Source organism: Erythrolamprus reginae, chromosome 9, assembly GCF_031021105.1.
Source record: "Erythrolamprus reginae isolate rEryReg1 chromosome 9, rEryReg1.hap1, whole genome shotgun sequence".
NCBI lineage: Eukaryota > Metazoa > Chordata > Lepidosauria > Squamata > Dipsadidae > Erythrolamprus > Erythrolamprus reginae.
The window spans coordinates 5751734-5769314 of NC_091958.1; the positions used below are offsets into that span (position 1 = coordinate 5751734).

General features: G+C 41.9%; 1 protein-coding gene across 2 annotated transcripts in view; it reads left to right on the plus strand.

Annotated features, from left to right (window-relative positions):
* Window positions 1-6249, plus strand: part of RPGRIP1L (RPGRIP1 like) — a 73687-nt gene extending 67438 nt beyond the window's left edge. For both annotated transcript variants that reach the window (XM_070761920.1, XM_070761921.1), the window contains exons 25-26: window positions 5278-5411; window positions 6032-6249. In XM_070761920.1, coding sequence (XP_070618021.1) covers window positions 5278-5411; window positions 6032-6144 — 247 coding nt within the window. In that variant the 3' untranslated portion in view covers window positions 6145-6249. The remainder of the gene's footprint in view (window positions 1-5277; window positions 5412-6031) is intronic.
* The last annotated feature ends 11332 nt before the right edge of the window (window positions 6250-17581 follow it).

Sequence of the window (17581 nt, forward strand, 5' to 3'; positions counted from 1 at the left end):
TTTACTGTGTCTGAAGGCGGCTTACGGTTTTCAAAGGCAAAACACCGTTTTCCTTTTTAATGTCCACCGTGTGTGTATGTGTATGTAGAAAAATTCATTTTAATTTCAAAATCGGGGCTATTTTGATCGTAGCTAGAGCGGCCGCTGATTCGGTTGGTGGAAGAAAAGCGCTGATGACCTTCATGTATTTACAGATAAGCAGTTTCAGCAAACGGGATATTAGCTGGCAGCAAGGCAACCCCATCTTTTATTTCCTCCATTTGATTTCCAAAACTGAGCTTTATATGGTGGCTGGCACACGGTGGTTTGTTTGTTTTTAATGGAATCCGGCAGGAAGTGCCATAAACTGATCCCTTTAAGAGTAGGCACGTCTCACATCTAAAAGCACTTTGAAGTTGAGAAATATTATTTTTCCCTCCTTCTTCTCCTTCCCCTTTTTTCATTTCAACAAAAAAGCAAAGGAGTTCCAGATTGACTGCATACATTAGTGAGATGAATAACACACTAGGTCTAATAAAACTCCAAACAAAGTTAAAGTTATCCTGGTAGTCCTATAATCCATGACACAGATGATTGTTTTATATGACAAATTCAAGCCTAATGACTAAGCAAAGTCTTTTGCCCAACATTCTTTGCAGTTAAGCCTGTCTTAAGATGCCTGGGTCACTCCAAAATGGATGCATTTTAATTCTGGATGTGCTTATTCGTAAGATTCTGCAAATGTTATGCATCTTTCTTTTTTAAAAAACCCAGGGGAGAATATCCATATTTAATTTGTGTGTGGTGCACCCAAACAAACATTTCTTCTATACATCATTTTCTCCCAATCGCCCATTCTCAAGAACCAATCAAAGAAGAAGTTACTTATACAAGTGGATGAATGGTTGGATTCATTAAGACAAACCAAGAAGTCATTACATCCCACCTTTTATTATTTACAAATAACTCAAGGCGGGGAGCACAATTCACACATCTTCTTCCTCCTATTTTCAACACAACTATCCTGTAAGAGGAGTTCAGCTGAGAGAGAAGGACTGGTCCAAAGTCTGACAGTTGACTTTCATGCCTAAGACAAGACTAGAACTCAGTCTCCTGGTAATCAGGCAAAAGTAACTCAACCATCTTTCATGGCCAAGGCAGGACTAGAACTCACAGTCTCCTGGTTATTGGCCCAAAGTCACCCAGCTTTCATGGCTAAGGCGAGACTAGAACTCACAGTGCCCTGGTAATCGGCCAAAAGTAACCCAAACCATCTTTCATGGCCAAGGTAGGACTAGAATTCACAGTCTCCTGGTAATTGGCCCAGAGTCACCCAGCTTTCATGGCTAAGTCAGGATTAGAACTCACAGTCTCCTGGTAATCAGGCAAAAGTAACCCAACCATCTTTCATGGCCAAGGCAGGACTAGAACTCACAGTCTCCTGGTAATTGGCCCAGAGTCACCCAGCTTTCATGGCCAAGGCAGGACTAGAACTCACAGTCTCCTGGTAATCGGCCAAAAGTAACCCAACCATCTTTCATGGCCAAGGCAGGACTAGAACTCACAGTCTTCTGGTAATCGGCCAAAAGTAACCCAAACATCTTTCATGGCCAAGGCAGGACTAGAACTCACAGTCTCCTGGTTATCGGCCCAAAATCACCCAGCTTTCATGGCTAAGTCAGGACTAGAACTCACAGTCTCCTGGTTATCGGCCCAAAATCACCCAGCTGACTTTCATGATTAAGTCAGGAGCAGAACTCAGTATCTTCTGCTTTCTTGCCTGGCGCCTTCACCAATTATAGCATCCTCTCCTAGTTTGTCCCATACAAGATGTCCCCATGTGTGGACCACTTGAATATGTGACTTGCTCCTTCCTCCCTCGTCCGGCTCGAGGCTCATCTTTGAAGTCCAGCCATCAGGAGAGATGGGAAACGCACATTATTGTTCTCAAGTGCACAGATGCCATGGATTGTGAAGTTGGCGGCACATGTTTCCCATCAAAGCCCTATATAATAATATCAGAAGATTTCTTTCTTTTTTTCCCCCCTTCTCCTTTCATTTGAAACAGGAATCAAACTTTAAAGTTTAGGAAACCAAACAACCCAGGATAAAAATATCGCTCCAAATTGGCCACGTATGTTGGGAAAGGAAATTTCAGGGATAAGTAAAAATCACAGTAACTCGCGTTGTTGTTTTTTTTAAAAAAAAGACGAGAATTAAAGTCACGCTTTTTAGTTTACAGATTGAATTTCCTGGCCACGATTTCCATCGAGGGAAAAGTTATTTTTTATAAAAAGGGGCAACCAGGTTGCTTTTGTAAACATTGTCAAAATTGCAGGTGTGAAATATGTTTTTTAACCCTCCAGATGTGATATGGAATTACTATACGAACACAGTGTATTTGTTGAATTTGGAAATTGCTCATTTCCCTCGCAGAGCCCTTGTAACTGCCCTAACTTGGCATTTGCAACTGAAATATAGGCTAAATTTGCGCATTGTCCCCAAAATGACAAGAAGGCCAGAGGCAGTTTCTAAATACAGTGATACCTTGTCTTACAAACTTAATTGGTTCCAGGACGAGGTTCTTAAGGTGAAAAGTTTGTAAGACGAAACAATGTTTCCCATAGGAATCAATGGAAAAGCGATTAATGTGTGCAAGCCCAAAATTCACCCCCTTTGCCAGCCGAAGCGCCCGAAGCAAAAACACAGAGGTCCGGAGGTGAGGTTTCGAAGACTTTGGTGTTTTTGCAATGCTGCAATTTCACTGATGCTCCCTTCGCTGGGAAACCCTACCTCCGGACTTCCGTTGCCAGCGAAGCACTCGTTTTTGCAATGCTGGGATTCCCCTGCAGCATCGCAAAAACATGGAAGTCCGGAGGTGGGGTTTCCCATGGAGGGGAGCCTCAAGGGAATCCCAGCAGTGCAAAAACGAGTGCTTCACTGGCAATGGAAGCCTGGAGGTGGGGCATCCCAGCAGCAGCGGTAGGTTTGTAAGGTGAAAATAGTTTTTAAGAAGAGGCAAAAAAATCTTAAACCCCGGGTTTGTATCTCGAAAAGTTTGTATGATGAGGCATTTGTAAGACGAGGTATCACTGTATAAGAAACAACAATGGCTTGTTCGGAGTTTGTAAATCAACTCTTCTGTCAATATCCACAAGAAAAAGACATAGCAAACTAAATTAATAAGGCGACAGTCACCATTCTCAATTCACTTCTAATAATAAGCTCTTGACAAAACTATTCAGGATTCTGCAGCCAACAATGGTTTTGTTTCCAATATTTGAAGCCATTATTACATCATGGTTAAACTCAAACAACGTTGTGGCTTAATATTCTGTAGCAATCAAATGCCAGGGAGATAATAATAAGCCACAATGTTCATACGTATGTTAACACCTGTAAATCTGGGCTTTTTATTTTGCTCCATCCTATGTAAAAAAAAAAAGATCTCCTCCTGTTGCCAATGACATGATCTTTTGGGACAGCTGGGAAGCTAAATTAAATATTTTCGAAGCCACATCTGTTCTATCCAGAATTTGCATTGTGTTAATTTGCATTGACGTTGATGGGTTGTTGTTTTTTTGTTGGTTTGGTTTGGTTCGAGGGTTAAAAAAAAAAAAAGGAACAGGCACAACAATCTGCAAAGCTGATTTTTTGCGGTCTGGCTAAACTTTTCCAAGTGTGGTGGGTTGGCTGAGGCGCCAGGGAAAGTTGTACAGTATTTGTGACACTCCCTTCGTGCTTCGTGTCACTCCACAAGTCAACAAACAAAACCGACTCGTCATTTAATCTTTATTGGTCGAACGGAAATTATAGATTCGAACAGGCAACCTGCGAAAAATATGAAAATGTGGCAGGAACAATAGGCGTGTTAGTGTATTTATGCCCCACCGTATTTGAAAGTTTGTTCTTGGTCTGTCTTGTTTTGTTTTTTTTTAAAAGAGGGGTAGCATTGTTTTAAATTTGGTCTCTCCCAAAAAAGTTTCCTTCCCTTTTTCATCTAAACACAAGCAAGCATGTGTTCCAAAATAATATTTCTTCCCAGGACTTTGTACATAAATTAATAGTTTTATTGGCAGAATGTCAAATGCCAGAGCCCACCACAAGCAATATTTACGACTGCAGGATCTTCTCTTGCATTATATATTGGAAACTTATGGAATACAGTAACACGTTTTGTATCGTTCTTTAAGCGCCACCGAAAGGCTCCTCTGGCAGCCCAGAAAAGCCCGAGATGGCCGGGATTAAAGGGGGAATAGCAGGAAACTAGCCGGGCCTTTGTGCCGTTCTCAAATTTCCTGGGAAATTTTTCCCGGCTCAGGTTCTTAAGTAGAAAATGGTTCTTAAGAAGAGGCAAAAAGATCTTGAGCACCCCGTTCTTATCAAGAAAAGTTTATTTTATTTTATTTATTAGATTTGTATTCCGCCCCTCTCCAGAGGCTCGGAGACTTAAGTAGAGGCGTTCTTAAGTAGAGGTATCATTGTACTGAATTCCCGCTTCTGTTACAAGGGTCTCATTAAAGAAGCTCCATCCTTTTCGGACCAAATGGCAATGGACCAGATTACCTCCGGAACCCCCTGCTACCGCACGAATCCCAGCGACCGATAAGGTCCCACAGAGTTGGCCTTCTCCGGGTCCCATCAACTAAGCAATGCCGTTTGGCGGGCCCCAGGGGAAGAGCCTTCTCTGTGGCGGCCCCGGCCCTCTGGAACCAACTCCCCCCGGAGATTAGAACTGCCCCCACCCTCCCTGTCTTTCGTAAACTACTCAAGACTCATTTATGCCACCAGGCATGGGGGTGTTGAGATAGCTCTTCCCCCTAGGCCATTACAAGTTATGCATGGTATGTTTGTGTGTATGTTTGGTTTTATAATAGGGGTTTGTAGTTGTTTTTATTATTGGATTGTACATGTTGTGTTTATTATTGTTGTTAGCCGCCCCGAGTCTGCGGAGAGGGGCGGCATACAAATCCAATAAATTATTATTATTATTATTATTAAATGCAACTCCTGACCATTGATTCACAGGGACGTTCCCGGTATAGATTAAAGCCTCCCCCCAAAGTCCTCCAAGGACTCTCTTGCCCCAGTTGTGTTCCTCTATTAACTTCGGCCACCAACTGAAGCTGTGACTAGATTCCTTCCCGGCCACCGAACTGCGAAGGATCCAAATCTATTTCAACCTAATCAGCTGCTTTAATTGAAACCCAGCTGACTTTTCATCTGACTTTTAAAATTCTCGACTCTGTAATGTCTGAAGTAATCCACTTCCTCTCTCCCCCCCCCCCCCACCCGCAGTATACGTTTTACAGTGGTCAGCGACCCTCCGGAAGATCAACAGGATCTGGAATGCGAGGATATTGGCTTTGCTTTCGTGAGCTTAAGCCAGATATTTCAGAAAAGGCAGGACCTTGTTGAGCAGGACCTCGATGGTAAGTCCTCCTACCCTGCTGTTCTCTTCGCAGAGAATATACACTTGTTCTCCTCTGGGTCCTTTTAAACCCGGAGAGAAAAAAAAAGGTTGGTTTTAGCTACTGGAAGTGGGTTTTTTTAATACGTTTTTCACTAGTATACTAATTTGAACATTTCTGAACACAATGAAATGAAAAAATTAATGCTTATTTTTTTATTTTGCTCATAAATGTCTGCCCCCCCTCCCCCAGCTCCCCCGTGTGCAAATTTTTTTCTGGCAGGTTAATCTATATATAATTGCACACAGCGGGGGGGGGGGACTTTTCTGAGCAAAATAAATAAATAAATAAATAAATCATGGAGGCCCATGATTGCTCTCGCAGCTGCATTCTGCACGCTCTGAAGTTTCCGAACAGTCTTCAAAGGTAGCCCCATGTAGAGAGCGTTACAGTAGTCGAACCTCGAGGTGATGAGAGCATGAGTGACTGTGAGCAGTGACTCCCGGTCCAGGTAGTGCCGCAACTGGTGCACCAGGTGTGTGCCGACTGTTTTTAGTGTCTGCAATTAAGCAGGAGTATGAAAACAGGCACCACCAGGTGAACAATCTGTTTCTGCTGGGGGTTTTTTCTCCCCTTTCCAGTTTTCAATTCAGAAGACGGCGGGACGGTGATTGGGAAGCTGAAAGTGACAGTAGAAGCCCTGGCGGCGCTGAAGTCAGTCCGGAAGAAGAGCGGAAAAGCTCGGGAAACCTGAAGCTGGAGACCTGGCGAAGTCTGATGCTACTACCTTATATTGAAATGTCTAATTTGTATGTAAAGCCTGCTCGGTTTGCAGTTTTTAAAGTTTGTATATTTTTTCTCCTCGGTTTGAATTTATATTTTTATATTTCTCTCCCTCTGTCCCTCTATCCTTCCAGCCCATCTGCCTGTAAATAATTAGTGTTCGGAAACTTCAGATCGTGCAGAATGCAGCTGCGAGAGCAATCATGGGCTTTCCTAAATATGCCCATGTCACACCAACACTCCGCAGTCTGCATTGGTTGCCGATCAGTTTCCGGTCACAATTCAAAGTGTTGGTTATGACCTATAAAGCCCTTCATGGCATCGGACCAGAATATCTCCGGGACCGCCTTCTGCCGCACGAATTCCAGCGACCAGTTAGGTCCCACAGAGTTGGCCTTCTCCGGGTCCCGTTGACAAAACAGAGATCAGAATTGCCTCCACCCTCCTTGCCTTTCGTAAGCTCCTTAAAACCCACCTCTGTCGTCAGGCATGGGGGAACTGAGATATCCTTTCCCCCTAGGCCTATACAATTTATACATGGTATGTTTGTGTGTGTGCTTGTTTGGTTTTTAATAAGGGTTTTTTAGTTATTTTAAATATTAGATTTGTTATATGCTGTTTTTATTATTGTTGTTAGCCGCCCCGAGTCTACAGAGAGGGACGGCATACAAATCTAATAAAGAAATAAGATCTGCATGAACGAATGATGGAACTTTTTGTGAATTGGATACATGTATATAAAGAGAGAGGAGAGAAAGAAAGAGAGAGGAAGGAGAGAGAGGAGAAAGAGCGAAGAGAGACTTTTGTCTAGTGTATGTATGTATGTATGTATGTATGTATGTATGTATGTATGTATGTATGTATGTATGTATGTATAAATATACTGTTCAAAAAAAAATAAAGGGAACACTTAAACAACAGAATATAACTCCAAGTAAATCAAACTTCTGTGAAATCAAGCAACACTGATTGACAATCAATTTCATTTCATTGTCAGCACGTTCAACTTTGTACAGAACAAAGTATTCAATGAGAATATTTCATTCATTCAGATCTAGGATGTGCTATTTGAGTGTTCCTTTATTTTTTTTCAGCAGTATATATTCCCTATACAAAAGTCATGAAAAATCAAGCAATTATACAATAATAATAATAATAATAATAATAATAATAATAATAATAATACACTTAAGCCTCAGAAAACTGATTAAAAATACCTCTATGTTATTCCTAATCACCCCAGTAAATGGAATGCCTGCGATTAGCCTCATTAAGAATTTTATACTGCAAAGCTTTTATTAGAAGCAATATATGAAAATTACTTGGATAAATGTGTTAATCTGCCTCTTTAAAATGCTAATATCCATTTTATGCACATTAAGTCTCAGTATGCATTTCCTTTGATGCCTGCCATTTCTATCAATTAAAGACAAAGAATGAGGCTAGTCCCCAGATTTATTAAATTACTGCAAGCTTTTACGAAATGAAAAAAAAAGGAAACAAAGAAAGAAACACACAACTTTTGCCCTTCTGCGAAGAGTTGAGATGATCAAGTTTGGAAGGTAGGTGTGTGTATGTGTGTGTGTTTGTGTGTGTCCCATAAAGGGTGGGTATAGATGTGTACGTGGGTATCTTGAAAGGGAGAGTCATCTATAAGTAATTTAAAATTCTGACCCAGTTTTCCAAACATGACAAACTCTCTGAAATGAACTCAAAGATTCCTTTAATTAGGAACGCCGGCAGCAATGGCAAAAAGTTTCTCCCTCACCTCAGCATGTCCGGAAGATGAGTAGATGTCTGTCACATCTATTCCACTCTGCCCCCCTGCCTTGTATCACCTATAAAGCCCTTCATGGCACCGGACCAGGGTATCTACGAGACCGCCTTCTGCCGCACGAATCCCAGCGACCAGTTAGGTCCCACAGAGTGGGCCTCCTCCGGGTCCCGTCAACAAAACAATGTCGTTTGGCGGGGCCCAGGGGAAAAGCCTTCTCTGTGGCGGCCCCGGCCCTCTGGAACCAACTCTCCCCGGAGAGTAGAATTGCCCCCACCCTCCTTACCTTTCGTAAGCTCCTTAAAACCCACCTCTGCCGTCAAGCATGGGGGAACTGAGATATTCTTTCCCCCTAGGCCTTTACAATTCATGTATGGTATGTTTGTATGTATGGATGTTTGGTTTTACAATAAGGGTTTTTTAGTTGTTTTAGTATTGGATTTACATGCTGTTTTTTGTTACTGTTGTTAGCCGCCCCGAGTCTACGGAGAAGGGCGGCATACAAATCCAATAAATAAAATAAATAAATAAAATTGTATCCCCATGGCTAGGGTGGGGCTTTGCTAGCAGCTAGCTCTTCCCTCCCAAGGACCGGTCCATGGATTTCCACTGCTCTCCTCTCCTCTGCCTTCTACGCATCCGTGTATCAGATGCACTGGACTGGGCGGGGGTTCCCCTTCACCAGCGCTACTGGAATGCTCTCAGCGACCGGCGTACGCGCATCCAGCGAGCAAGCACATATGCGTTGCTATGAGATTCGGCTTCTGCACATGCTCCAGAAGACAAATCTTATAAGAGGACGGCAGGTGAGCAAGATTTTGGCGATTTTCGCCGATATTTTTGCTTCCGTGCATGCGCGGAAGCAAAAAAACTGCCAAAAATGGGTGAAATCTCCCGCACAAAAGCATCCTCGTGTGAGATTTCGTTGCCGGCACATGCGCAGAAGCCAAATTTCCCACAGGCGGGCGGGCGCATGCGTCGAGATGCATGCACCTCTCCATTTCCGCTAACGGATCGCCGATCCCACCAGCAATTGCACTGGACCCAGTTGTTCCGTCTCTTCCTCATTAGCCATTCCATATTTGGGGATTGACGACTCTCCATCTGAGGTCTGACAGACGGTTTCTCTCTCTTTCTCTTTGTCTCTCTCTCCTCTCCTGACTGATGAAAAGATTTAAATGTTTAATGCAGTTTAATGTTTCCAAATGTAAAATAATGCACTTGGGCAAAAGGAATCCTCAATCTGAGTATTGAATTGACAGTTCTGTGCTAGCAAAAACTTCAGAGGAGAAGGATTCAGGGGTAGTGATTTCTGACAGTCTCAAAATGGGTGAGCAGTGCGGTCAGGCGGTAGGGAAAGCAAGTAGGATGCTTGGCTGCATAGCTAGAGGTATAACAAGCAGGAAGAGGGAGATTATGATCCCGCTGTATAGAACGCTGGTGAGACCCCATTTGGAATACTGTGTTCAGTTCTGGAGACCTCACCTACAAAAAGATATGGATAAAATTGAACGGGTCCAAAGACGGGCTACAAAAATGGTGGAAGGTCTTAAGCATAAAATGTATCAGGAAAGACTTCGTGAACTCAATCTGTATAGTCTGGAGGACAGAAGGAAAAGGGGGGACATGATCAAACTTTCAAATATGTTAAAGTGTTAAATAAGGTTCAGGAGGGAAGTGTTTTTAATAGGAAAGTGAACACAAGGACAAGGGGGCACAATCTGAGGTTAGTTGGGGGAAAGATTAGAAGTAACCTTGAGAAAATATTATTTTACTGAAAGAGTAGTAGATCCTTGGAACAAACTTCCAGCAGACGTGGTTGGTAAATCCACAGTAACTGAATTTAAACACGCCTGGGATAAACATATATCCATCCTAAGATAAAATACAGAAAATAGTATAAGGGCAGACTAGATGGACCAGGAGGTCTTTTTCTGCCGTCAGTCTTCTATGTTTCTGTGTTTCTAAATGAAATTCGCAAGGAACAGGTAACACTTAAAAAATAAAGAATTTTTTTTAAATAGTGATGGAAGGAGCCACAAATAACACTAAGCCCTTCCACTCTCTTCTGTGATAGAGTATTGTTTTCAGAAGTAGTTTTTTTTATTTGCTTGTGTGTTTATATTTGTGTGTGTGTGTTTGTGTGTTATTTTCCAGTCTTTAACTGGGATTTTGTTGGGGAAGAGCGCCCCGCTGTTTGCAAAAGCAGGCGATCTTATTCTTTTGTGCGCGTAGATGTAAAGTGTTCGGAAAGATAAGTAATTTATTAAAATCTACCTAATTTGCCATGATATATTAAATCTCTGCTTCAGTGATCACAGACCATTTCATTTAGAGAATTAGGCGTCCCCTCTTTGTGTGATTAAAGCTCTGGAAAATGAGTTCTTTGCTGCTATTTGTGAAACACTCCAAGCCTGCTAATGGCAAGAAGATGGAATAGATTATGAGGCAATTCATTACAGTTCAACAGAAAGAGCGAAGGGAGGGAGGGAGGGAGACGAAATACGAAGGGTTTTTTTCCCCCTCTTTTAAAGCACAAGATCTGAGCGTAGTTTGAACCATCTGGGCCTAGAGATAGTCCTCGAAGTCCAACGATTTGTCGAGTGGCTGTTCCAAGTTACGACAACACCCTGAGAAAAGCAGACGTCTGGCCGTTGTTTTTTTTCACGCACAGTTTCTCCGTGGTCGTGTGATCAAAATGCAGGTGCTGGGAAACTGACATGGACTTATGACGGTTTCATTGTCCCCGGGAATTCACGTGATCGCCATTTGCGTAACTTTGCTGGCTGGTTTCCGACAGGCGAACTCAACAGGGGAAGCCGGGTTCACTTTCAGGACAGCCCGATTCTCTTTGACAGCTGCGGGGTTTTTTCTTAACAACAGTGGACAGAGGGGTCATAAAATGGGAGGCAACTCACTCAACAACCGCCTTGCTTATCAATGGAAATATTGGACTCAGTTATGGTCGTAAATCAAGGATTACCTATAATGGCATCAGATATGTGTTTTGAAATGGTTGAAACTATGCTGGATTAGATTAGATTAGATTTATTGGATTTATATGCCGCCCCTCTCCGCAGACTCGGGGCAGCTCACAACAATGACAAAACAGTACATAATGACAAATCCAATACCCACCAATCCAATTACAATGTTAGGCTAAAAAAATCATAAAAACAACCCCAGAATATATAAAAACAAGCACACAATCAATCAAACACCAGAACAACATGGGCAAGGGGGAGATGTTTCAGTTCCCCCATGCCTGACGGCAGAGGTGGGTTTTAAGGAGTTTGCGAAAGGCAAGGAGGGTGGGGGCAATCCTAATCTCAGGGGGGAGCTGGTTCCAGAGGGTCGGAGCCGCCACAGAGAAGGCTCTTCCCCTGGGTCCCGCCAGATGACATTGTTTAGTCGACGGGACCCGAAGAAGGCCAACTCTGTGGGACCGAACCGGTCGCTGGGATTCGTGCAGCAGAAGGCGGTCCCGAAGGTATTCTGGTCCGGTTCCATTAATTTGTGGATTTACATCAAGAGGCCAATTTATTTTCTATATCTACCAACCTACCTACCTACTTGCCTACCATCTATCCATCCTTTTTCTTCCTTCCTTCCTTTCTCTTTCTTTTTCCCTTCTTTCCTTCCTTCGTGCCTTCTTCTCCCTTCTTCTTTCTTTCCTTCCTTCCTCCCTTCCATCCTTCCTTCTCTCTCTCTCTCTCTCTCTCACCCCCCTTCCTTCCTTCCTTCCTTCCTTCCTTCTTTCTTTATCAAGCTTTCCTGCTGCCCATCTCACCAAAGGCGACTCAAATATCTTGGCCACAAAAATCCCAGAATTCTTCCTTTGGAATTTACATTCCCTCCTTCTTCGGTTCATGGGGGATTGTTGACTCTCTCTGAGGATTAAACTCTGCAAGTTCTCACAAATATTTTGCGCTGTCGAGAGAACGGCAATGCCGACTTTCCATGGTCTCTCCTCCCCTTCTTCTCAAACAGGCACAACATGTTGGTGTTCTCACTCGCTCTGGATCCAGCTCGCTGCCGTTGGCCCATATTTCCTCGTATTCTTTGGCTCCTCACCCCACTATTGTCATTAAGGCTCCTTCTTATTCATTACGATAATTTAAACCAGCTCGATATGACACCGACATTAACCCCTCGAGCTTTTCAGAAAAGGCGGTTGTGGTATTTCGACAGGAGGTTTTGATTAGTCAACTAATATTTTGCAACCCCGAAATAATACTTTCCATGTAAATAAATTAATCTGGAGTTGTAGACCTATTCCCAGCAATGGGTCAAACGCCCTGCAATTAGGCAGTTGAAGGTTCACTATGGAGGTGCCCACCTTGGCAACTTGAAAACTTGTGGCCTTCAACTCTCAGATTTCCCCAGCATCCTTACCCCATACATTTTGTTGTCAAGTTGCTAAAGTTGAAAAACTTCTGGGGCCTTTTACAAAGGTCTGACTTTTTCAAGTTGATAAGACTCCTTGATAACCAAGGAATCTATTCTAATTATAATTATATTCCATTCCATTCTATTCAATTCTTTAGCCTATCCTATCCCTATCCTATCCTAGTCCAATCTCCTATTCTATTCTAATTCTATTCTATTCTTTAGCCTATCCTATCCTATCCTATTGCAATTTCCTATTCTATTCTATTCTACTCTACTCACCTCTACTTTACCCTCAATCTGAGTATTGCATTGGCAGTTCTGTGTTAGCAAAAACTTCAGAAGAGAAGGATTTGGGGGTAGTGATTTCTGACAGTCTCAAAATGGGTGAGCAGTGTGGTCGGGCAGTAGGAAAAGCAAGTAGGATGCTTGGCTGCATAGCTAGAGGTATAACAAGCAGGAAGAGGGAGATTGTGATCCCCTTATATAGAGCGCTGGTGAGACCACATTTGGAATACTGTGTTCAGTTCTGGAGACCTCACCTACAAAAAGATATTGACAAAATTGAACGGGTCCAAAGACGGGCTACAAGAATGGTGGAAGGTCTTAAGCATAAAATTTATCGGAAAAGACTTCATGAACTCAATCTGTCTAGTCTGGAGGACAGAAGGAAAAGGGGGGACATGATCGAAACATTTAAATATGTTAAAGGGTTAAATAAGGTTCAGGAGGGAAGTGTTTTTAATAGGAAAGTGAACACAAGAACAAGGGGACACAATCTGAAGTTAGTTGGGGGAAAGATCAAAAGCAACGTGAGGAAATGTTATTTGACTGAAAGAGTAGTAGATCCTTGGAACAAACTTCCAGCAGACGTGGTTGGTAAATCCACAGTAACTGAATTTAAACATGCCTGGGATAAACATATATCCATCCTAAGATAAAACACAGGAAATAGTATAAGGGCAGACTAGATGGACCAGGAGGTCTTTTTCTGCCGTCAGTCTTCTATGTTTCTACCCTATCCTACCCTACTCTTTTCTATTCTGCATTTTAGAAATGTACCCCAGTAGAGATCCATATTTTGTGTGAACACACAAGAAGCACTTGGAAGCTCTTTGAGATGAGGTTTGGCACCGGATAAGCCTTAAATTAGATCGTATTTGTTCTTTGAAAATACCCACAAGTGTTTGCCTAATTAAACAGAAGCATTATCATACGGATTTATTAGCTTACACTAAGTATAAATTAAGCAAAACCATTCTGGGTTGATTTGCAACCACGGCAGCACGTAGATTTAATCCGAAGCATGCACTTATAAACATATGTTAATTTTCCTTTTTTTTTAAAAAAATAAAAGATATAAACAATAGAAGGTTTTGATTTGGGGGGGTGACTTTAGGGGGTCTTTCGTCCTTTGACAGGGGAACGAATGATAGGGAGCTGTATTGATCTTTTCTTCACTTTGTAAAAAGCACTTTTTGGAATGGAATGTGATATGTAGCCTTAGTTCCCCAGAAGGCTCCCAAAACCCAAATGAAGGGGATTTTAAAAATATACGTGTGATTCTTTTATTTCTTCCCTCCATCGATTTATCACCTCTAAATCGATGGTAAAATTAAGAGTAGGCAATGCCTAAAATGAGCTAAAATAAAGGAGAAAAGAGAGTCGTATTTTCCAAGCTTGAGCATTTTAAGAAGTGTGGACATCAACTTGCAGAATTCTACATTTATAGCATATGCAGGAAATTGTCTATAATCTTAATAACTTGACTAAGTCAAGTCAAATCTTTACTATAGGAATAGACATCTATGCCCTTTTTATGGCAACAAAATGAAAGTAGGGTGTTTTTTTTTCATTTTCCACTCTAGCTATACAATTCTTAGATTTCCTCTTGATCTCCTTTCCTATAGACTAGGCAAATCCTGCTTATCTTTAAGGCTGAACAAGATCCACCAGATAGGAGAGCATGAAAAATTCCTCGCCAAGACCTCCTCCCAGCCTCCAATTTTCTTAAATGATTCCCCCCCCACACACACACAACTTCTTAGGTGCCAATTGATGAGATCAATGTTATTTCTGGCTCAAACGCTCATGATGTCTAATAAAAAGGAATGTTTGGAAACCCTCAAACAATCCAATTTGATGGCTTTGGCCCTGTCAAAATCTCTAATTTAAAATCCAGGTATTAAGAAAATTGGATCTTTTCTCTTTTTTTTGGTCTGTGTGAAAAGGAAGGAAAAAAGAGGGATTTAATAAGCATTTTCATAATTAACCGGCAGGTTCTTTGCGAAGAAGAATGTAACCAACTTGCCTGAGATCTATATATGCAAATGCAAAAGGTTTTCAGCCCAAAGTTTCTATCGCTTCTTTGTGTCTTGTTAATAATATGCATAGAAGTCTGACGGCAGAAAAAGACCTCATGGTCCATCTAATCTGCCCTTATACTATTTTCTGTATTTTATCTTAGGATGGATATATGTTTATCCAAGGCATGTTTAAATTCAGTTACTGTGGATTTACCAACCACGTCTGCTGGAAGTTTGTTCCAAGGATCTACTACTCTTTCAGTCAAATAATATTTTCTCATGTTGCTTTTGATCTTTCCCCCAACTAACTTCAGATTGTGTCCCCTTGTTCTTGTGTTCACTTTCCTATTAAAAACACTTCCCTCCTGGACCTTATTTAACCCTTTAATATATTTAAATGTTTCGATCATGCCCCCCATTTTCCTTCTGTCCTCCAGATTACACAGATTGAGTTCATGAAGTCTTTCCTGATACGTTTTATGCTTAAGACCTTCCACCATTCTTGTAGCCTGTATTTGGACCCCTTCAATTTTGTCAAGTTGGAAAACTCCCCAAAGAAGGGAGAAGAGGTGGTAGAAAGCACTAATGAAGCAAGTTTCTTTTCTAAACAGCATTCTAAATAAGAAAAAGACAATCCTGGGCAACAAGAGGTTTATTTGCCCCCCCCAAATCCAAGACCACCCATTGTTGCTAAATTGCCAGTTTTAATGAGGGGATATTTAATAATAAATGATTGGAGAATAAGCCTCTTTGCTATGTTTCATTGTAATCACATGCAGATGAATTGAGGGGTTTTTTTCTTCTTTTTCTTGGCTCTGACTATTACCTTTTGGAACATGGTCTCCATCAAAGGGTCAAATATGCCTTCAAACGTTGTGAGAGCTTCATCACTGGAAGATTTCAAGGAGAGACTGGACTGCCGTATGTCAGAAATGGTGTAGGGTTTCATGTTTGGCCAAGGGCTGGACTAGATGACCTGCAAGATCCCTTCCCACTCTGTCCTTCTCTTCCCTTTCCTTCTCTCCTCCCCTCTTCTCTTCTTTTCTCCTCTTTCCTTCCCTTCTCCTCCCCTCTTCTCTCCTCCTTCTCCTCCCTTCTGTTCTCTATTATTATTATTATTATTATTATTATTATTATTATTATTATTATTATTATTATTATTAATTAGATTTGTATGCCGGCCCTCTCCGCAGACTCGGGGCGGCTCACAACACAATAAAACAGTTTATAACAAATCTAATAATTTACAGTTTAGAATATTTAAAAACCCCATTATTAAACAGACATACACACAAGCATACCATACATAAATTCTATAGGCCCGGGGGAGATATCTCAGTTCCCCCCTGCCTGACGACAAAGGTGGGTTTTAAGGAGTTTGCGAAAGGCGAGGAGGGTAGGGGCAGTTCTAATCTCTGGGAGGAGCTGGTTCCAGAGAGTTGGGGCCGCCACAGAGAAGGCTCTTCCCCTGGGGCCCACCAACCGACATTGTTTAGTTGACGGGACCTGGAGAAGGCCGACTCTGTGGGACCTGATCGGTCACTGGGATTCGTGCGGCAGAAGGCGGTCTCGGAGATATTCTGGTCCGATGCCATGAAGGGCTTTAAAGGTCATAACCAACACTTTGAATTGTGACCGGAAATTGATCGGCAACCAATGCAGACTGCTCTTTCTCGTCCCCTCTTCTCTTTTCTCCTCCTCCCCTCTTCTCTCTTCTCTTCCCTTTTCATTCCATTCCCTTCTTCATCTTTCTTCTCCTTTCCTCTCCTTCTTTTCCTCCCCTCCCCTCTTCCCTTCCCTTCTCCTCTCCCCTCCTCTATTTGAAAAAAAAGGTAAATAACCCAATTGTTTTGAGCCATATTTATTTAAAAAACTTGTGTGGTTTGTAATTTCTTTTACCATTCTTCTCCACTGCAGAGCCCCTTGTTTATTTCATTTCATGGGCTGACTTTATCTCAGCCATCTCAATGCAGGTAGTCCTCAACCTATGATCACAATTGAGCCCAACATGGATGTTACTAAGTGAAACATTCATTAAGCGAGTTTCCCCCATTTTACAATTTCTCTTGCCACCATTGTCAAGTGAATTGCATTGCCGTTGTTCAATTAATAACAGGGTCATTAAGTGAATCTGGCTTCCCCCATTGACTTTGCTTGCTGGATGGTCACAAAAGGGGATCACACAATCCTGGGACGCTGCAACCGTCATAAGTACATGCCAGTTGCCAAGTGTCTGAATTTTGAACATGTGACCGTGGGGATGCTGCAAGAATTGTAAGGGTGAAAAACGGCACTAAGTCACTCTTTTCACCACTGTTGTCTCTTTGAATGGTCACTAAGGGAACTGCTATAAGTCAAAGACTACATGTATAAGAACCTTGATCATCACGATCCTGATCAACACAACCTGGGCTTTGAGGAACCTCCCTCAATCCTGGAGCTTCTGAAACTGCTCCTCAAGGGGGGGGGGGAGCTTTCTTTCTTTCTTTCTTTCTTTCTCTTTTCTTTTGCTTCCTTCCTTTTTCTCCTTCTTTCTCTCTTCCTTCCTTCCTCTTTGTTTTCTTTTTCTTCCTTCCTTCCTCTTTTTCTTTCCTTCTTTCTTTCCTCCTTTCTTTTATTTTGCTTTCTTTCTTCATTTTTCTCTCTTTCTTTTTCTTTCTTTATCTCCCTTCCTTTCTCCCTCTTTTTTCTTTTCTCTTTTCCTTCCTTCCTCTCTCTCTCTCTCTTTTAAATAAATATTTCATTATATATTTTTTTTCTTTACAATACATTCCCAGTTCTGCAATGAAGCTGTACTGGTTGTATCCAGTCCTTTTCAAGCGTACATAGTATTATACACTCTGATTATCAGCAGTATTCTCCTAATCATACATTATAGGGTTTCCGGCTTGAGCAGGGGGTTGGACTAGAAGACCTCCAAGGTCCCTTCCAACTCTTTG